Source organism: Oncorhynchus clarkii, chromosome 3 (genome assembly GCF_045791955.1).
Source record: "Oncorhynchus clarkii lewisi isolate Uvic-CL-2024 chromosome 3, UVic_Ocla_1.0, whole genome shotgun sequence".
Lineage (NCBI taxonomy): Eukaryota > Metazoa > Chordata > Actinopteri > Salmoniformes > Salmonidae > Oncorhynchus > Oncorhynchus clarkii.
Window position 1 is genome coordinate 31,821,394 of NC_092149.1, and position 22,792 is coordinate 31,844,185.

Here is a 22,792-nt window from a genome sequence, read left to right on the forward strand (position 1 = left end):
ACAATTTTTATTTTATTGATTCAATGTTTACAAAATGGTGCCGTTTGTTATCGTATATCACTTTTATTTGACAGGGTAGTCATGTGGTTAAAGCAAAAACCCGGATTCGATCTCAGCTCTCACCTGAGTAAACCAACGTGATCAACAGCATCACATGTCACATGAGCTTGATTTGTACTCCGAACAGTTTCGAAACCATCTTTGGTGTAAATATCAGACATGAATGTAGACAGGACAAAATGATCAGAGTTGTAATTGTAATGTAATAATAATCAAATGTTGGCACGCAATGGATATAATGGAGAAGGTTGAAATTCATTTCAAACATGGGCACATCAAATAAACATTGCAGAGTAGCCTACTGTTTATAAAACACATTTCTACATACTCCTCTTCCAAGACCAAAAGTTGAACAAAAATAGACGCAGGGCGGGGAATTAAATTCGCTAACAGTCCACTCCATATTTTGTGAGACACGACGGACGCTGGTTTACTGCAGAGGATTTGAGAGGAGAAAAAAACCGAGCGTGAGAAAACATTTACCGAAATTACTCGACGAATTACTGTGCCATAACCTTGCAACGAAACAATTCCAACAGTCCAAGTTGCTATCCCGACGACACAGACTCAATTTAGCAGTGCGAGTAGCGCGAGTGAACCCGTGAGAACGAAGGCTTCGAGAGCGACATAAACCCCAGCCAGCGGCAGCGGTCTCCATTTTAACTTCGAGTCCGATCTATGCCTCACGTGTCTTGGACTGTCTCTCTCACATGACCCGAGTGTTTGTTCCCGTGATCAGCACTTCCATCTACGCGTCCGTGTCACTGAATATCACATTTTATTCCAACCCTGATGGATATGCACCTCGAACAGAGTCTGGACACCGCGACAAGGTAATACAATGCCCGCCACTTCCTCTCCATCATGTATGGACGTCTCTAGCAAGCGAAGGCCTGGCCTCCATTTTCTAGAGAACAGCTTGATTATGTGTAGTATAAACTAAATACTATAAAGTGGTTTATTTTAGTCATCTTTTTGGGCAGCTAAGCTAGCAAATCCAATTAGAAAATGGTTACAGTATTGCAAACGATTGCAGCATTTCATGCAAACACGGTTATCTACGGTAGATAATTTACACTATTAGGTAAGTAATCTAAATCTTGCTAATAGTAACGCTAGGCAGCTAACTAAACTAACGTTACCTAGCTAGCTAGGGCTATCAGTTTCGACAAACACTGAACTAACATTAGTTAGCTTGCTAGATAACGTTAGTTAGATATACAAAGTTGTTAGCTTACAGCTATAATGTAGTTACTACATTCATTTTTGGACGTAGAAATCGCTCTGCAACGAACGTTATAGTGTAGAGAATCATTGTACCATCTAAACCGCAGTGAAATATATTTTTCCATAACCAAACATTGTATTTTCAGCTGTTTGAAGCAGGTTTACAAAACCGAAAGTAAGACTCAAAAACTACATTTTAAGACCAGGACGCATAGAAATGGCACACAGAACAGATCTGCTGCTTCATAGACTTGCTTTCAATGTGATTGTATAGTGTACAATTCTATGTGAATTTGGTCAGGTCATATAAGGACATTGGTCAATTGAAATAAATTCAATAGATCCTAATCTATGGGTTTCACATGACTGGGAATACAGATGTGTATCTGTTGGTCACAGATACCTTAAAAGGTAGGGGCGTGGATCAGAACCAGTACCGTGTCTCACACCTCTTCACTGGAACACGCCGTTGTACATGTCGATCCAGAGCATCCCAAACGCGCTCAATGGGTGACATGTAAAAGTATGCAAGTCTGGGAAGAACTGGGACATTTTCCACTTCCAGGAAGCAAAGGGTGGCTACTCTGAAGAATCTCAAATTAGAAATATATTTTAATTGAACACTTTTTTTTTTGGTTACATGATTCCATATGTTTCATAGTTTTGATGTATTCACTATTATTCTACAATGTAGAAAATAGTACAAATAAAGAGAAACCCTGGAATGAGTAGGTGTCCAAACGTTTGACTGGTACTAATATATTATTACACACAGTTGAAGTCGGAAGTTTACATACACCTTAGCCAAATACATTTAAACACAATTTTTCACAATTCCTGACATTTAATCCTAGTAAAAAATCCAGTTTTAGGTCAGTTAGGATCACCACTTTATTTTAAGAATGTCAAATATCAGAATAATAGTAGAGAATGATTTATATCTGTTTTTATGTCTTTCATCACATTCCGAGTGGGTCAGAAGTTTACATACACTCAATTAGTATGTGGTAACATTGCATTTAAATTAGTATTTGGAAACATTGCATTTAAATTAATTTAGGTCAAACGTTTCGGGTAGCCTTCCACAAGCTTCCCACAATAAGTTGGGTGAATTTTGGCTCATTCCTCCTGGCAGAGCTGGTGTAACTGAGACAGTTTTGTAGGCCTCCTTGCTCCCACACGCTTTTTCACTTCTACCCACAAATCTTCTATAGGATTGAGGTCAGGGCTTTGTGATGGCCATTCCAATACCTTGACTTGGTTGTCCTTAAGCTATTTTGCTACACATTTGGAGGTATGCTTGGGGTCATTGTCCATTTGGGAGACCCATTTGTGACCAAGCATTAACTTTCTGACTGATGTCTTGAAATGCTGCTTCAATATATCCACAATTTTCTTTCCTCGTGATGCTATCTCTTTTGTGAAGTGCACCAGTCCCTCCTGCAGAAAAGCACCCCCACAACATGATGCTGCCACCCCGATGCTTCACGGTTGGGATGGTGTTCTTCGGCTTGCAAGTCTCCCCCTTTTTCCTCCAAACATAATGATGGCCATTATAGCCAAACAGTTCTATTTTTGTTTCATCAGACCAGAGGACATTTCTCCAAAAAGTACGATCTTTGTCCCCATGTGCAGTTGCAAACCGTAGTCTGGCTTTTTTATGGCGGTTTTGGAGCAGTGGCTTCTTCCTTGCTCTTGCTGAGTGGCCTTTCAGGTTATGTCAGTATAGGATTCGTTTTACTGTGGATATAGATAGTTTTGTACCTGTTTCCTCCAGCATCTTCACAAGGTCCTTTGCTGTTGTTCAGGGATTGATTTTCACTTTTCACACCAAAGTACGTTCATCTCTAGGAGACAAAATGCGTCTCCTTCCTGAGTGATATGACGGCTGCATAGTCCCATGGTGTTTATACTTGCGTACTATTGTTTGTACAGATGAACGTGGTACCTTCAGGCATTTGGAAATTGCTCCCAGGAATGAACCAGACTTGTGGAGGTCTACAATTTTTGTTCTGAGGTCTTGGCTGATTTCTTTTGATTTTCCCATGATGTCAAGCAAAGAGGCACTGAGTTTGAAGGTAGGCCTTGAAATACATTCACGGGTACAACTCTGATGGTCTCAAATGACGTCAATTTGCCGTTCAGAATCTTCTAAAGCCATGACATAATTTTCTCTATATTTTCCAAGCTGTTTAAAGGCACAGTCAACTTAGTGTTTGTAAACTTCTGACCCACTGGAATTGTGATACGGTGATTTATAAGTGAAATAATCTGTAAACACTTGTTGGAATAATTACTTGTCATGCCAAAACTATAGTTTGTTAACAAGAAATTTGTTAACAAACTATATGAGTCATTAAAACTTGTATGTAAACTTCCGACATACAGTTGAAGTCGGAAGTTTACATACACTTAGGTTGGAGTCATTAAAACTCGTTTTTCGACCACTCCACAAATTTCTTGTTGACAACCTATAGTTTTGGCAAGTCTGTTAGAACATCTACTTTGTGCATGACACAAGTAATTTTTCCAAATATTGTTTACAGACATTCATATTATGATGCTTCTATTCCAAGAAAAACAAAACACCTCCTGGGTTTCCTGTAGGATGGAACGGAAAATATGGCGCTGTACAACATGATGGTTCGGAGTAGGCTACAGTACTGGGCTATTTAGCTAAAGAATCCTCGTGTCGTGTGGGAGACCGTGGTTCAATTCCCCGACGGGGACGGTGGAATAGGCTGTCCTTGTAAAAAATTATTATTTCTTAACTGACTGCCTAGTTAAATAAAGGTTACACTAAGAGCATAACATTTCTACATCCTAATTGTAGTCTAACCAATACCCAAACGGAGATTCAGTCAAAATAAAAATCTAATTAATTTATCAAGACCAGTCCCCATGCTTGTCTCGGAGCAGCGCGAAATGGTGCTTAAGTAGTTGTAGGCTATTGCTTCTAACTTCAATATGCTATTTTAATAAGACACCACTTTTAACAGCACATTACTCAACGCTAGTGAGACTCATATCACCTATAGTAGATTTAAAAAAATATGACCTGACTCTCCACCAATAATTCCATAGAGGATTGGAGGATATCTCTGTAATTCAGTGATGTTTTTTCCCCCATAGTTATGTATCCAAAACAAATGACAAAGTTAACATCTGCATTTTGAAAGAGTATTTTTATTTTATTAATGAAAGCATAAAGATGCCATTATTAGTTACATTGTTTTAGTTTGAACGTGCAGACTGGCACTAAGAACAGCGGAAATGTTTCCGTAGTCAGCACCATTATTAGTGCAATGCCCCTTTGTTTTGCTCTGTGCTACCCAGTGTGGCGGGGTGGGGGTCCTCCCTTCCCCATGGGCTAGGTCCGTCTTCTGTGCCCGGCTCTGCGTCCCTTCCCGTGCCCCCTGCCCTCGTGCCTTGAACCTTGCACGCTTTCAATGGATACAGCTGGAGAACTGCAAGGCAATCCCATTGTGTGCCACTCAGGCGCCATGACCAATATATATTGTCCTGCTAATAACATAGTTAATAATAGATATGTGATCATATCCAAGGGGCTTTTATATTATTCTAAATTAATAATAATATTAGTTGCTTTGTTTAAATAACTATTTTGGAGATTTCATTTTTCAAATAACAAGCGAGGAAAATGTCCGTTCTTGAACATGGGGTGAGACATTGTTACTAATTTGTAAATAAAGCCAGTTTGTTATTTGGAATGATTTATTTCTGTTTTTAGAGGGCGAAAAACCAAAAACCTACAGTCATCTCATGGGTCTCCCAGTCGAGGCCGGCATGGGTATTGAACCAGCATCTGTAGCAACATATGCACTGCTATGCAGTGTCTTAGACCGTTGCGCTACTCAGGCGCTGTACAACGTGACCAGTCGGGAGTGGGCTACAGTAAGAGCAAAATAATCCTAACCTTAGTGTAACAACAGTTTTAGCAAGTAATACTGAAGTCTTGCACAATTATCAGTTTCTATTTAGGTTCATGTTGCCCATTCGTTGTCAGAGACACAGTAGGACCCAAAAGCATAATCAGTGCTCTAACTCCCCCTTGCACTGGTCTGGAGCAATGAACTGGTGACGCAGGGTACCGTACTAAACCACAAATCACAAAGTCCCGCAGCATAATTGCTAAACTTTGAGTGGAGCAACCACTGTATGTATGCCTGCTACGGCCCGGTATAGTTATATATATATATATACATATACATACTGCAACCCTTTACAGACGTAGAACTCAGTTACAGCAGCGTGTCGATAGCAACAATGTACTTTTTGGAGAATTAAAAAAGGTGACTCACCATTTCAGACAGTAGAATTCTGCTCCGGCATAGAATTATCTGAATTTTTACCCTGACAACAAACTTTGCTGATTTAATCTACTGATGTGTTTTCTTTCTACTAAATGTCTTGTTAAGCCACTGTATTTAACGAATGTTAAAGTACTTTTTTTTTTAGCAGAGTGTGGTCTATATTATTTGATTTACAGTTCTGGTTGCCTAGTGATGGACGTTAGTCCCGCTTCATATCACCAGAGAAGGTTTTGTGTCAGCGTTTTAATAAGCCGTAGTGTAGCCTACCCTAAAAGACAAACAAACATGCTCTAGCCAAGGCGCTTTCGGGGTTAATTGATACCGGCTACCTGTAGCCTACTGTAATTCCATATTAGGGCCTTTGAGACAAAATGAATAGGCTCGGCTCTTCTACATCCACCAGACCGAAGACTGAACACACGCTTACATCATTAGCCAAGAGAAAGCGCAGGCAGGGCAGCGCCCAAGAGAGAGGATGGGGCCGTGTCTATATGATCTCGTGGTAATCCGCATCTCTTGTCTTGCATGCCTCGCAAATTCACCAAAGTAGCCTAAAGTTTGCCTCTTCCTCCCTGTTTTTATTTAAATTACACAACTTTTTTTGTCTATCGTGTAGTTAGGCTATAACAGGGAAAATCATGTTTTTTGATAACTGCACTGGGATTTTAATTATGTGGAGGGGAAAACAAAGAAAAAAAAACAACAGTTTTTCAGTTAGGGATGTCATTTAAACGATCCCAACTTCGTGTAAACGTTTCAATGTTCACCACTAGTATATGAGTATACACCTGCTCTTTCCATGACATAGACTTACCAGGTAAATCCAGGTGACAGCTATGATCCCTTATTGATGTCACATGTTAAATCCACTTCAATCAGTGTAGATGAAGGGGAGGAGACAGGTTAAAGAATGATTTTTAAGCATTAATACAGTTGAGACATTGTGTATGTCTGCCATTCAGAGAATGAATGGGCAAGACAAAAGATGTAAGTGCCTTTGAACGGGGTATGGTAGGTGCCAGGCGTACAGGTTTGTGTCAAGAACTGCAACACTGCTGGGGTTTTCATGCAACAACAGTTTCCCGTCAGAATCGAGAATGGCCCACCACCCAAAGGACATCTAGCCTACTTGACACAACTGTAGGACGCATTGGAGTCAACATGGGCCAACATCCCTGTGGAACGCGTTCGACACCTTAGGTGTTCCTAATGTTTGTTATGCTTTGTGTTTAATATATATATATATATATATATATAGCGATATTTTTTTTATTTTGTATTAATTAATAAATAAAAAAAATAGATAATAGATTCCCTACACAATGATTCCCTGCGCTATTCAAATTGAGCGAAGAGTGTAGAATTTTAGCAACCAGGAAATGACAGAGCGGTTTCTACATCGGCCTCTTGCCCCAGTCACACATTGCTTGAGGAGGCGATGACCGTGCCTTTTAATGACGCTGATGTAAGAGGGGAAGCAGTGGTGTGAAGTACTTAAGTAAAAATACTGGCATCTCTAAATGCTCTGTTTGTTAATGATGTCTGACTATTGGAATATACCCCCTGCTATCCGTAAATATGATGATTTTTGTAATTATTTTTAAAAACGGTGCCGTCTAGTTTGCTTAATATAAGACATTTCAAATTATTTATTCTTTCACTTTTATTTTTGATACTTAAGTATATTTTAGCAATCACATTTACTTTTGAAACTAACGTATATTTAAAACCACATTCTTTTTTTAGACTTTTACTCAAGTATTATTTTACTGGATGACTTTTACTTGAGTAATTTTCTATTAAGGTATCTTTACTTTTACTGTATGACAATTGAGTACTTTTCCCAACACTGTTGGCAGTTAGTCAAGTCACTGTAACATCTGCACTCCACTGCCATCCCCCACTCTATATGAACTTTGTCCGCTAGACCTTGCGTGCCTATATTTAGAATGTTTCCTTTGTTCATGTCTTCCTAGTCACGACAAACAAGAGGAGGAGGTCGTCCAATTAGAAGGTAAGAATTTATGGTGGGATGTATGCGTTTCGGATGCATGTGTGCCAGTGTGCCAGTGTGCCACTTCACCATTCTGACTTTTTCATACATTTCAAAGTGCTGACATTTCAGGCATCCTCTTGAAAAACCTGCTGCTTTAAAAACCGACCAAAGAACAGACCGAAAACACGTGCTTAAGTGTCAAATGTTTGTAGGCCTAGCTTTTTTTGCAATAATACTCCTTGCCTCACTCATTTCTCATCAAAGGATATCTGAGTGTTAATTTTCTCTTCCATCCTTTTATCGATCCTCTCATTCCACTGTCCCTCTCTCAGGAGACGGGGAAGGGGAGCAGACTGCTGTTACCATAGGCAGTATTCAGCAGGCCCAGGCATTCGCGGACCACAACATTCAGTACCAGTTCCGCTCTGAGGGTGGTCAGGTGGGTGTCCCCTGAACAGTGTTTTTTTTTTTTTTAGAAACCTTTAACTCGCTGAATTCACATAGGTCTGTTTTTACGGTATGAGGTCAGTTTACTGCATCACTCACTCACACGAGAGCAGGGATGGGCAACTCTGGTCCCCAGGGGCCAGAGTGGTGTCATACTTTCCCCCCATCACTAGCAAACACAGGTGATTTTAAACTAATTGCATTCTAAACCGACGATCATGATTAGTTGATAATTGGAATCCGGTGTGTTAACTGGGGCTGGACACCCAATCAGGCCCCCGTGGACTGGTGCTGCCCATCCCTCCACTAGAGAATCAACCGCATCACACAATGGAAAACCCTGAATAACCCTGTAATTCAACACTAACCTCTCCGTTGAATTGAGAGCCTTTTGTTCGTTCGCTTTGAACCCAGACAGCAGAACCGGCCAGGACACTGATATAGGCCTACAGGTTTGGATGTCAAATTGGTTTGTTAATTGTTTATGTTTACGTCTGCGCTTTTGTGGACCGTCACAGTGAACGTTATATCTTCACATAAACCCTTTTTATTTTTTGGGGGTGAAGGATGAAGCTAGATAGAGCTGGTCCTTTCGCTGCGCATTTGGAGTAAACACAGTTAGTGTGAGTGATCATGTGACTCCAATCCCCTTCCTGGATTGGCATGCGGCTGGTGTCACATGTTAGTCAGGAGGTGAGTCACACGATGAAGGGGTACAAATGCAGATTATTTTGAAGCTGTTTTTATATTGAATTAGGCACATTCTGCCATATAAGCATACGTTGGGTGTGTAGATCAATTGTAGGCCTAGCACTATCATTCAATGTGCAAGGGTTTAAATTCTATAGCCTAGGGTGTGAACCTCGTAAACAACCTGCAAGTACTGAAAACACAGTGACATTAAAATGACAGTGGTCAGGCTAGAAGGCATCCCACGCTCTTTGTTGTCGAATTAATGACTCTGGTTTCTCTGTCTCCCTCTCTTCCCCAGGTGACTTACCGTGTTGTCCAGGTAACTGACCAGCAGCTGGAGGGGAGAGATGACGGGGGAGGGCCGGTTAGCGTGGTCTCCACGGCCGCCTTCCCCGGCGCTCCTCAAGCAGTGGCCCAGGTAGGTACCAGAACACCAGGAACCGAGGCCACCACTGTCACCCTTTGCAATAACACAGTTCCTAATGGCTAGGGAGCCTGACATATTTCACTAGTATCCAACTATTGATCGTTATACAAGTTATCTGTATATTGTTGTTGTGCAGGAATCGGGACACTTACATTTATTAATATATATATGTCACTTGTTGTAATGAATTGTTATCAAGTAATATCCAGGTCGTAAGTTAGTTGTCAGTAAGGCTTGCTAACCCTTCCCACCTTGTCCCCTGCCAGGCTGTGATCCAGAACCCTTTCAGTAATGGGGGGAGCCCCGTGGGAGAGACGCTGGGAGGGGAGACGCGCTTCGCCTACTTCCCAGCTACGGCTGTGAGCGACGGCACTGTGTCTGTGCAGACCACCTCCGACCCCACACAGGCTGGGGGTGAGTCAGCACTACCTCTACTTCTAACGCTAGGCTAGCAGTCTTCTGAGGGCAAAATACTGTCCCCCGTTTTTGGTTCAAGTCCAGACATAAAGAAGAATGACCACTTATCAAATTTACATTTGAGTACCATGACACTGTGCTGACTGAGAGATTAACTGTTCATCCCCTCAGCCACAAGGTTTGTCTCAGTGCTGGAGTCCAGTGTCACTCAGCAAATTCTCCTCAAGACTTTGTCACTGAAGTCTCCAACCTGCCCCATGTCTGTCTCTCTCTCTCTCTCTCGTTCCCATGTCATCTCTTCACCCACAGGTCAGTTCTACGTGATGATGACCCCTCCTGACGTCTTGCAGACAGGCACACAGCGAACCATAGCCCCGCGCACACACCCCTACCCTGAGTGAGTATCTACCACACCGCTTCTTCCTCTCCTCCTATGTCCCTCATATTAGAGGGACTCTGAAAGGAGAGCCCATGCACACAGTAGTCTGAGCCACTCCAGATGTTAAGCAGTCAAAAACCTACCTATGCCGTCCTTGAGTTCATCTACCACAAGCATGTCAGACATGTTTTCCAAGTAGGAACTAACCTATACGCTTAGGTGTTATGCGGTAATTTCAACCTTTCATCAGTAATGACCTGTTAAGTCATTTGACAGGATTTTTCTAGAACATCTAAGAGTTGGTTTGCTTGAGTCTGAGATGTATCAGTTAGACTGAAAAACGAAGTCACTGATTGAATATTGAAAAAGTAGTATATTGACTATTCTCTCCAAAAACTGAAAGTATAGTCGCACTGCATCCCCCCCCTATTCACTTTCACATAGATTTGGGTTGAGCAAGAGCGTGACCTGGACCTGGGTCAGACAGCACTGCGTGTGTGTGTGTCGTTTCCTTGAACACTTTGCTGTTCTTATGGGATGGATGATGTCATCACACGGTCGTTGTGTCCCTGTCCTTGTTGCCCTGGTTTCCCCCTTCCTTGTCTACTTCCTAATTTTGTTTATCTCTTTCACAATCATCAATATCATTATCATGTGATGAAGCTATTTTCCTCAAACCACTCTGAACGAGTAACACTGAATCAAAAACCAAACTGTTAACTCTGGTTAATCCATGCTGAAAATCTAAATAATCTCTCATGCCAAATGGATGATTAATGATATTTGTGTCAGTGAATTAATTTGACATTAGTGTTCTGGTTAATTTAGGAAATGTAATTTCAATGTGCTTATTTTTCTATGAAGACATACTGCATGCCCAGAGCCAAGGGCTGTGAGTAAATTGTAAACATGCCCATAAACTAACATTATCTAGAAGGGGGATTGCCAGGCAAGTGTTTGAATATAAAATAAGGAGTTGTGTGTTTTTTGTTATGAGATTGTTTCAAGGGTTCTGCACATAAGGGAAATGGATTGGAAGAATGGTTCCAAAGTGTTTTTTTTATTTGACATAATGCCATGCTTGTTTTGCCATCCAGAACGAACACATGATCCTCTCAAATCTAATTTGTGTTGGACTGAGTGGATATCCCTTGCCTTGCCATTTCCCTGCCTGTATGTGATGAACTCTTATTCTCAGGCCTGAAGAGCAACATGGAGCTTCTTATATTCTGGGGGGGAAAAATACATTTTACAATATACACTGCTCAAAAAAATAAAGGGAACACTAAAATAACACATCCTAGATCTGAATGAATGAAATATTCTTATTAAATACTTTTTTCTTTACATAGTTGAATGTGCTGACAACAAAATCACACAAATTATCAATGGAAATCAAATGTATCAACCCATGGAGGTCTGGATTTGGAGTCGCACTCAAAATTAAAGTGGAAAACCACACTACAGGCTCATCCAACTTTGATGTAATTTCCTTAAAACAAGTCAAAATGAGGCTCAGTAGTGTGTGTGTGGCCTCCACGTGCCTGTATGACCTCCCTACAACGCCTGGGCATGCTCCCGATGAGGTGGCGGATGGTCTCCTGAGGGATCTCCTCCCAGACCTGGACTAAAGCATCCGCCAACTCCTAGACAGTCTGTGGCGTTGGTGGATGGAGCGAGACATGATGTACCAGATGTGCTCAATTGGATTCAGGTGTGGGGAACGGGCGGGCCAGTCCATAGCATCAATGCCTTCCTCTTGCAGGAACTGCTGACACACTCCAGCCACATGAGGTCTAGCATTGTCTTGCATTAGGAGGAACCCAGGGCCAACCGCACCAGCATATGGTCTCACAAGCGGTCTGAGGATCTCATCTCGGTACCTAATGGCAGTCAGGCTACCTCTGGCAAGCACATGGAGGGCTGTGCGGCCCCCCAAAGAAATGCCACCCCACACCATGACTGACCCACCGCCAAACCGGTCATGCTGGAGGATGTTGCAGGCAGCAGAATGTTCTCCACGGCGTCTCCAGACTCTGTCACGTCTGTCACATGTGCTCAGTGTGAACCTGCTTTCATCTGTGAAGAGCACAGGGTGCCAGTGGCGAATTTGCCAATCTTGGTGTTCTCTGGCAAATGCCAAACGTCTTGCATGGTGTTGGGCTGTAAGCACAACCCCCACCTGTGGACGTCGGGCCCTCATACCACCCTCACGTAGTCTGTTTCTGACCGTTTGAGCAGACACATGCACATTTGTGGCCTGCTGGAGGTCATTTTGCAGGGCTCTGGCAGTGCTCCTCCTGCTCCTCCTTGCACAAAGGCGGAGGTAGCGGTCCTGCTGCTGGGTTGTTGCCCTCCTACGGCCTCCTCCACATCTCCTGATGTACTGGCCTGTCTCCTGGTAGCGCCTCCATGCTCTGGACACTACGCTGACAGACACCGCAAACCTTCTTGCCACAGCTCGCATTGATGTGCCATCCTGGATGAGCTGCACTACCTGAGCCACTTGTGTGGGTTGTAGACTCTGTCTCATGCTACCACTAGAGTGAAAGCACCGCCAGCATTCAAAAGTGACCAAAACATCAGCCAGGAAGCATAGGAACTGAGAAGTGGTCTGTGGTCACCACCTACAGAACCACTCCTTTATTGGGGGTGGCTTGCTAATTGCCTATAATTTCCACCTGTTGTCTATTCCATTTGCACAACAGCATGTGAAATTTATTGTCAATCAGTGTTGCTTCCTAAGTGGACAGTTTGATTTCACAGAAGTGTGATTGACTTGGAGTTACATTGTGTTGTTTAAGTGTTCCTTTTTATTTTTTTGAGCAGTGTAGCTTTAGGTAAAGGGGATGGTCATCAATTTGCACGCAGTAAGGTGTTGGGGTATGGGTTTGCTATTAAGACTGATCTGGACTCTTCCCAAGTTCTTTAGGCTTCTTGGGGCTTTTGTGTGGGATGTTCATACAAGACCAGTCCAGTTGTTCTATGTCTAGTTCTAGTTTTGGGCTGCAGTGATTCCCCAGTTGTCTTTGGCTACCAGTAAACCTTTTATCTACTTCACTGTTAAATGTACAGCCTTAAAGGGCTGGATACCACTGCAGTGTGTGCTGTTGTCTAGGGAGGGCTTGTTTTTCCTGTGTTTTGCCATTCTATTCCCCCTTTCCATATGTTTTTCTTGTGTGTGATAATTTGTGTAATTTGTCATTTATTCTTTCATCAACAACGCATAAACTAATCCATGACTGAACATATTTGATCTGTGCAAATAAATGAAATTAAATGAAAACTTCCACCGCTTACCTGCCGTTCGCAGAGACGAAACCGAGATGCTGCAACATGACGGTTTAAACTGGTGAGGACAACTTCCACATCCCCTCCCACTGCAACCAATAAACCAATCAAATTAGGCCTAGATCATATACCACAAAGAAGAAAGAACAATCACACCAGCTCCCTATTCCCCCTTCATTTAGTACAATTCCCTGGTGATTATGTTAGACCCTTGATGTGATTGAGCTACATTTGGCATTGGAAAGTGTGTGTGTGTGTGTGTGTGTGTGTGTGTGTACTCTTTGATGGTAGTCCTGATGCAGTATTTCAACGAGTTGTGTTTCTGTTCAGTTCTGTAAGACCTTGAATAGCTAGGTTAAAGTAAAAACAGCCCCCTTTGTTTTAGCTTGCTTTTAATTGCTTTTACTCATTAGATGTGAAAAAGGTAAGGGCACTGTGTGAACACCAGCCATTTTGGTTTAATTTATGACACAATTCATTAGACGGATTAAAGCTTTGTCAAAGTAAGTGCTGTCGAATTGTATTAGTATACTGTCACGGCCCTGCGCATCTCGTCCCCAGTGCCTTCATGAGCTCATCTGGCTGTCACGTATGGGGAACTTAATTAAAGAATACCACAGGGAAGACACATATAGGAAAAACAGTTGTCATTAGCCATACTCTGGACACCAATGCGACAACATCGCAATTTAGGATTATAATGAAGCCCGCGCCTTAGACTGTCTCCGGGGTATAGCAGGGAAGGACACAGACACCTCCAAGAAATCTGCCTGTCCAGATGGTCGTCAGACAGTCGGTAATACAGTAATTCCAGTCACTGCGTCTCGCTGTCAGCACCAAGGTGGTGTTATTACCTCATATGCTGCCCCATACGGCTGCTTCAGATCAGCACGGCTGCCCACGGCGGTGCAGGGCGGCCCCCCTGCAGAGTACGGCTCTGGTGCCTGAGTGGAGTGTAATTGTAAAAGGGTCAGGTGCTTTGAGATAGTGGTTCTGGTGGGGGATTCCTGCACTGGATTAGTTGCGTGGAGCGCTGTAGTCTGAAGATTTTTTCTTTTGGTCTGAAGAGTTAGAAACATTTAACTAGCTGTTTGCACCTGTTTGTATGGAGGTGGACAGAGGACTCCCAGGTTTTGAAAACGGGTGAAATGTTCTATTTATTTTTGTCTGTAGGAAAATGGATGGCCCACGGACACCCAGAGATGAAAGGAGGAGAGCTCAACACAATGAAGGTGAGCAAAGGGAAGGGCCTACATCACCCACAATCCTCCCCGGTTCAATGTTCTCTCCGAGCTAATATACACTACCGTTCAAAAGTTTGGGGTCACTTAGAAATGTCCTTGTTTTCCATGAAACATACATGAAATGAGTTGCAAAATGAATAGGAAATATAGTCAAGACATTGACAAGGTTATAAATAATGATTTTTAATTGAAATAATAATTGTATCTTTCAAACTTTCGTCAAATAATCCTCCATTTGCAGCAATTACAGCCTTGCAGACCTTTGGCATTCTAGTTGTCAATTTGTTGAGGTAATCTGAAGACATTTCACCCCATGCTTCCTGAAGCCCCTCCCACAAGTTGGATTGGCTTGATGGGCACTTCTTACGTACCATACGGTCAAGCTGCTTCCACAACAGCTCAATAGGGTTGAGATCCGGTGACTGCTGGCCACTCCATTATAGACAGATTACCAGCTGACTGCTTCTTCCCTAAATAGTTCTTGCATAGTTTGGAGCTGTGCTTTGGGTCATTGTCCTGTTGTAGGAGAAAATTGACTCCAATTAAGCGTCGTCCACAGGGCGTTGAAGAATGGAGTGATAGCCTTCATTCTTCAAGATCCCTTTTACCCTGTACAAATCTCCCACTTTACCACCACCAAAGCACCCCCAGACCATCATATTGCCTCCATTCTTGACAGATGGTGTCAAGCACTCCTCCAGCATTTTTTCAATTTTTCTGGGTCTCACAAATGTTCTTTGTCATCCGAACACCTCAAACTTAGATTAGTCTGTCCATAACACTTTTTTCCCCCAATCTTCCTCTGTCTAGTGTCTGTTCTTTTGCCTATCTTAAAAGTAAAATATTATTAGCCAGTCTGAGATATGACTTTTTCTTTGCAACTCTGCCTAGAAGGCCAGCATCCCAGAGTCGCCTCTTCACTGTTGACATTGAGACTGGTGTTTTGCGGGTACTGTTTAATGAAGCTGCCAGTTGAGGACTTGTGAGGCGTCTATTTCTCAAACTAGACATTCTAATGTACTGTCCTCTTGCTCAGTTGTGCATTTTGCGCTGTTCTGTGAAGGGAGTAGTACACAGCGCTGTACGAGATCTTCAGTTTCTTGGCAATTTCTGATATGGAATAGCCTTCATTTCTCAGAACAAGAATAGACCTACGAGTTTCAGAAGAAAGTACTTTGTTTCTGTCCATTTTGAGCCTGTAATCGAACCCACAAATGCTGATGCTCCAGATACTCAACTAGTCTGAAGAAAGCCAGTTTTATTGCTTCTTTAATGAGGGTGAACAATTTCAGCTGTGCTAACATAATTGCAAAAAGGGTTTTCTAATGATCAATTAGCCTTTTTAAAATGATAAACTTGGATTAGCTAACACAACGTGCCATTGGAACACAGGAGTGATGGTTGCTGATAATGGGCCTCTGTACGCCTATGTAGATATTCCTTTTTAAAAATAGTAATTTACAACATTAACAATGTCTACACTCTATTTCTGATCAATTTGATGTTATTTTAATGGACAAAAAATTTACTTTTCTTTCAAAAACAAGGACATTTCTAGGTGACCCCAAACTTTTGAACGGTAGTGTATCTTAACCATGCAACTCTGTGCTTTACTTCTGCATTCCAAGATACACTACATGGTAAAAGTATATGGACTCATTCTAAAATCATGGAAATTAATATGGAGTTGGTCCCCCTCTTTGCTGCTATAACAGCATCCACTCTTCTGGGAAGGCTTTCCACTAGATGTTGGAACATTGCTGCGGGGACTTACTTCCATTCATTCACGAGCATTAGTGATGTTGGGCAACTAGGCCTGGCTCACAGTCGGCATTCCAATTAATCCCAAAGGTATTAGGTGGGGTTGAGGTCAGGGCTCTGTGCAGGCTAGTCAAGTTCTTCCACACTGATCTTGACAAACCGCTTCTGTATGGACTTTGCATTGTGCACAGGGGCATTGTCATTCTAAAACAGGATAGGGCCTTCCCCAAATTGTTGCCACAAAGTCAGAATGTCATTGTATGCTTTAGCGTTAAGATTTCCATTCACTGGAACTAAGGGGTCTAGCCCGAACCATTAAAAACAGACCCAGACCATTATACCTCCTCCACCAAACTTTACAGTTGGCACTGTGCATTCGGTCACTTAGCATTCTCCTGGCATCTGCCAAACCCAGATTAATCCGTCGAATTGCCAGATGGTGAAGTGTGATTCATCACTCCAGAGAACGAGTTTCCACTGCTCCAGAGTCCAATGACTGTGAGCTTTACACCACTCCAGCCGATGCTTGGCATTGCTCATGGTGATCTTAGGCTTGTGTGCGGCTCCTCGGCCGTGGAAACCCATTTCACGAAACTCCCGACAAACCGTTCTTGTACTGACTTTGCTTCCAGAGGCAGTTTGGAACTCTGTAGTGAGTGTTGCAACTGATGACATACGATTTTTACACGCTATGCGCTTCAGCACTCGGCATTCCTGTTCTATGAGCTTGTGCGGCCTACCACTTCGTGGCTGAGCCGTTGTTACTCTTAGACGTTTCCTATTCACAATAACAGCACTTACAGTTGACCGGGGCAGCTCTAGCAGGGCAGAAATTTAACGAACTGTGACTTGGAAAGGTCGCATCCTGTAATGGTGCCATGTCGAAAGTCACTGAGCTCTTCAGTAAAAGGGCCATTCTACTGCCAATGCTTGTCCGTGGAGATTGCATGGCTTTGTGCCTGATTTTATGCACCTGTCAGCAACGGTGTGGTTGAAATAGTTGAATCTACTCATTTGAATGGGAGTCCACATACTTTTGGCCATGTAGTGTATGCAATATCATGTTGAATTTCTTTTTAAATTAGCTGCACCTTGTGATTTTTTTCATTTTTGAAACCAAAGCCACATTAAGTGGACAATATACATTTTTTCTAATTCTATCCCAGAGGCACTTTTAGGGACTTTCATTTTGTATATCAACCAACCACTAGAGGCTGCTGTTGAACTGTCAGATGTTCCCACAATGTCACATTTTCTAGCTAAGTGACTATTCAAGGCATACAGAGAGAAATATCCACAGACCCTAACTACTCTCTGCATGTATCCCTATTGTTCACCTCTATCTCTGAACCTGTTCTCTGTGTCTCAACAGTTGAGAGGCGGCGGAGAGACAAGATCAACAATTGGATTGTCACGCTCTCCAAAATCATCCCCGACTGCAACATAGACAGCACCAAGACGGGGGCTGTAAGTCACTCTGTAAGGCACTCTCAGCAGCTTTGTCGTGTGTGTGTGTACACATTTTAATATACTTGTGAGTACCAGAAGTCCTCACAAGAATGGTAAACCAACTTAAATTCCGAGAAGTGAGGACATATTGCCAGTCTTCCCTTGTATGAAGGCTATATTAAGCTTAGGGAAAATAAGATTTTTAATTGGAATCAATTGTGTGGGTGCAGGGGGGTGTTTGCATTCATTTAGGTAAGGGGGGGGGGGGGTGTGTGTGGTGTGTGTGTACTCATGAGTATTGGTATTTTATTAGGATCCACAATAGCTGTTGCGAAAGCATCGGCTACTCTTCCTGTCGTCCACACGGCAAGATGTCTTAATGAACTCCTTTCTCCTTTCCCCAGAGTAAAGGGGGCATCCTGTCTAAGGCGTGTGACTACATCCGAGAGCTCCGTCAGAATAACCAGAGGCTCCTGGACGGTGTCAAAGAGGTGGAGAGAGTACAGGTGGACAACGAGCTCTGCAGACAGCAGGTAAAACAGCCTAGAAAGAAGGCTATCACAAAGAATCAGAGGCCTAGCCTGGACCCGGATCTTGCCAACTTCTATGGTCATTGTCAGGCACAACATTGTAGTTGGCAAGACCGCACAAACTGTTTTGGGACCAGGCTATCACATAGCATCAGATGCCTGCGAACAGAAACGGTTAATGTTCAAACAAATGTAGGCGTTTGACGTTCATTTAACGTTAATGTTACATCTTGACAACCGAAGTGCCATTTTTACTTCAAAATGAAGTTATAGAATTGTATGGAGAGCGTTTTGCCTTTCATTTCTTATTGAATCCCAAAGCACCATTCTTCATGTCCTCATTGTAATGCTCAGAAGTGAACAGTCTCCAGTCCTGTTGGGGATAGAGAGGCAGTGAGTGTGTGGTAGCCCAGAGGAGAAGCTGGGATGATAGTACAGTACCTTGATATTTAAAACAGATTGATGTTATGTCCAGGATTGTCCAAAACTTTTGTTGAAAAGTGTATAAAACAGACGTTTCTGTGTAAGTTCTTCAATCATTGAAAGAACAAGTGAGGCCTAGAAGTTGACGTATTTTGTTAAGTTGCTGCTAATTCATTGATTACATTGAGGACACCCGTTGTTTTTCGTTGGCGGACATTGTTGTTGTTTGTCTCAGATCGAGGAGCTGAAGAATGAGAATGCCCTTCTCCGAGCGCAACTCCAGCAGCACGGCATCGAGAGTGTGGGCGAGACGCCGCCACAATGAACGAGGGAGACTGGGAGAGCAGGACGGGTAGAAGGAAGAGGAGGCCGAGGCAGACTGGAGACGACACGTAGGAACAAAACAAAATGAACGAGCTACTGACAAATCACTGTTTTTCAGTCGCAGACAGTTAGTCTTCCATGGCCTTGTCTTTAAGGCTGCATCCGAGACTCTTGGCAGGCTCCTGCTGCTTTGTTGGCTGCACTTGACTGATCCAGGATCAGTCGAAATGACAAAAGAAGCTACCATGTAGACAATAGACGTGTCTCAGAGAGAGAACCGGTCGCAACCAGCAGAGAAACCCTCTACTAGCCCAGAAAAACCCTCTGCACAACTCCTCCCTCCATTGACATTGGATATTTTGTTATTGAGTTGTTTTCCCATTCTCTTCAGTCATATTTTATTTTAGTCTGTATTTGTGGTTGAGGTTCATATTACCATTTTTGTTACGTTAGTGGTTTTAAATTATTAGTTTGTGTATTGTTAAAAATCTGCCCAGAAAGACTCATTTAGGAGATCCGATGTATCCTAGAGGAATAGATGATGTATGAGTGAGAGTGTGGTAGGTTACCAGTCAGTAGAACAGAAACACGATACAAATAAACCGCTGCATTGCAGAACTATGTGAAAGAATGGCTTGATAGTTGGCAATATTATTAGGTGTTTTCAAAGGTGACACCGATATACAGTGAGCTCAAAGTATTGGGATGTGACACATTTTTTTGTTTTGGCTCTGTCCTCCAGCACTTTGAGATGATACAATGACTGAGGTTAAAGTGCAGACTGTCAGCTTTAGTTTTGGTGTATTTTAATCCATATTGGGTGAACCGTTTTAGAAATTACAGTACTTCTTGTACATTCCCCCCCATTTTTTAAGAGACCAAAAGTATTTTGATGTATTCATGTGTATTAAAGTAGTCCAAAGTTGAGAATTTGGTCCCATATTCCTAGCACGCAATGATTACAGAAAGCTTGTGACTCTACAAACTTTTCTGTGAACGTCATTTTCTGTTTGATTTCTATTGGCCACAAAATAATCTAAAACAATCTGAAACGATGGTAAATAATACATTGTCATTTTGGAGACACTTTTATTGTAAATTAGTTTCTAAGCACGTCTACATTAATATGAATGCTACCATGATTACGAATAGTCCTGAATTAATCGTGAATAATGATGAGTGAAAGTTCGACAGATATCATACCTCCAAGACATGCTAACCTCTCACCATTACAATAATGGGAGGATAGCATTGTTGGGGGGGTTAAGATATTTATGCCTCTAACTTTCTCACTCATCATTATTCACGATTCATTCAGGTCTATCTGTAATCATCAAACACAACCAAACAAACAGCAAATGCAGCCAACTAGTTTGAATAGTCACAAGCTTGATGTAATCATTGCGAGCTAGGAATATGGGACCAAATACTAAACCTTTTGAGTACTTTAATACACATAAATGAATTCGTCACAGGGGGGGACTTACTATGTACAAAAAGTGCTGACTATGTACAAAATGTGCTTTCTAAACAGCACCCGATATGTATGAAAATACCCTCAAATTTAAAGCTGACAGTCTATACTTTAACCTCAGTCATTTTCTCATTCCAAATCCAAAGTCCTGGAGTACAGAGCCAAAACAACATGAAATGTGTTAATGTCCCAATACTTTGAGCTCACTATCTCAAGGATGCAATTTTGGGGTACCCGGAGGAATAGCTGTGCTTTGCCCAATATCACAGTTTACAGTGCTTGCATTAACAGACCTGTTTTTAAAATAGCATCCATGCAACATTATATAAATGTTTCATGTTGAAGTAAAGCCAATGGCGGAAGTGGGAAATTTAAGTGGTAATCAATAATTAATTTACTGTACTCTGGCCCTTTTCTACAATTATGCAATTTATTACACAATCTTTAAGGCTGGTTTGAGACTGTGGCCGGGTTAGATTTGATAGACCACTGATACGGCCTCTGAAAGGTTGAGCTCTTAAAATGTCACCTGACATATGAAGTGAGTGCAAATGTAAATTATTCTGGGTGGAACATCACAGGTTGTATCCGAAATGGCACCCTATTATGTCGTGCACTACTTTTGACCAACAGTAGTGATTTTTGTAGGGGATAGGGTGCCATTTCAGACACTACTGAGTTTTTAATTTCAACATTGTGTCACGTTAAACTCACTCTTGAGAAAGCGGATTGAGTTCACTGCTAAGCTAAATTTAGCGGCTACAGAAGTCTGGATGTTTTTTGCGAATGTGCGTATGATGTGTCTTTGTGTGTAAGAATAACCACAAGTATCATGTTTTGGCTTTTATTTTTGTAACCAACACATCAAATGGAGCTTAATGCACCCAAGGAAAAATACTCTCTGGAGAGAATAAATGAACCAACTCACTGCTCACGATAGAAACCAAGAACAGAGAATCTTCCCGTCCTTGCACTTCGTATCTGCTCTGAATTTCCTCTCCTTGCAAACAGTAATGGTTGCTAATAAAGACTTGGGAAAAGATTTAATCTCAGACACTCTTTCACTCATCTAGGACAATAACCAAGTTGAAATGCATTGAAAGTGCAAACAGGCAAGTTGATGATGATGATGATGATGATGATAATACCAATGTTATTGATGACTGGATTTGCGTCATGTATTTTGTTCTGATATTGGGGAATGGGAATAGGTACATATGTGTTTTAGTCCCTAATCAGGGAGTTTTAGACATGTAGTCTGCCTCCGGAATCAGCAAAGCAGCACTAATACTCAACCCTGCGAAAAGTCATGTGTACTCAATGATTCCACCTCGACAAGCTCTCCTACTCTATGGCCTTGTGCTTTGTAAGTGCAAAATAAAATTGTTACCCTGTTTTGCTCGATACTGTCTCTCAGAACTGTTGCTCTTCAGCTGAATATAGCCGAAGTAGATTGATAATGTTTATTTTGCAGTCAAATTCTTCACGTTTAGTGGGAAGTGAGCACTGTCAATTATGGTGAAAATAACTAATAAGTTAGCGAAAGGAAATTGTTGGCTAATGTTTGTTTTTTTGTTTGTTTGCTGTAGTTAATTTTGTTTGTCCCCTTTAGCAGACGTGCTATTCTCAGGTTAGATTATAAGACTTTTCTAAGTAAAATTGCAGAAAAATAAATAATTGATTTGCTAATAACCTTGTCAGCATGTGTTCTGGCTCATTGTCTTTTCCCCTACTAATGTATTCATAATTATTAATTTACTTTGGATTAAAATCAAGATCATAAGGATAAAGGCATGCCTACTAAAATTGTATATTAATAACAAAGGTTGAATAGAATTAATGATGGTTAATAAGACATTGAAGGCACATGGGTGAATAATGTAGCCTGGGTGCCAGTCTGTTTCTATTCTTGCCAACTCCTTTTGGAATTGTCAGGCCAAAGCAAACATGTTTGACACTGACAGCAATGGAGTAGACGAGCACAAACCAATCTGGGCCCCAGCCATGAATAATGATCACGGTAAAGGTAGAAAGAGCCGTCCTCATTATAAGCTGCAACAGATGGTTGTGCATTTTATTTTTCTGAAATAAATACAAAAATCTGGTAGTAAGATGATCCTATTATTGAACTATGTTCTGCAGCAGGTGTGTGGTGTCACATCCACACGTGTGTGTTTCATTCTGTGTCGATGGACAACCCGTAGGCATTGAGACAACTCCTGCCTGGGCCCCTCTTTCAGGTGGTATTTCACAAAGGATTTGGGGGCAGAGATGGGCAAAAATTCATAAAAATACAAAATATCCAAAAGACCAAAA

At 41.9% G+C, this 22,792-nt stretch overlaps 1 protein-coding gene across 6 annotated transcripts; it reads left to right on the plus strand.

The window, feature by feature from the left end:
* The first annotated feature begins 471 nt into the window (after positions 1 to 471).
* On the plus strand, positions 472 to 22,176 carry LOC139393317 (upstream stimulatory factor 2-like). 6 transcript variants are annotated; one of them, XR_011629771.1, is made up of 12 exons: positions 472 to 893; positions 7,598 to 7,635; positions 7,950 to 8,056; positions 9,056 to 9,175; positions 9,451 to 9,598; positions 9,911 to 9,998; positions 13,294 to 13,332; positions 14,445 to 14,503; positions 17,649 to 17,743; positions 18,130 to 18,258; positions 18,914 to 19,660; positions 20,679 to 22,176. XR_011629771.1 is itself a non-coding variant. In XM_071141874.1 (11 exons), the coding sequence occupies exons 1-11, from the start codon at positions 853 to 855 to the stop codon at positions 19,001 to 19,003; spliced, it is 954 nt and encodes a 317-aa protein (XP_070997975.1). In that variant the 5' UTR covers positions 472 to 852; the 3' UTR covers positions 19,004 to 22,176. The 6 variants fall into 6 exon arrangements, 4 of the variants coding, with proteins under 4 accessions (XP_070997975.1, XP_070997965.1, XP_070997989.1 ...); XM_071141874.1 differs by having other exon boundaries at positions 18,914 to 22,176; XR_011629772.1 differs by lacking the exon at positions 13,294 to 13,332 and having other exon boundaries at positions 474 to 893.
* The last annotated feature ends 616 nt before the right edge of the window (positions 22,177 to 22,792 follow it).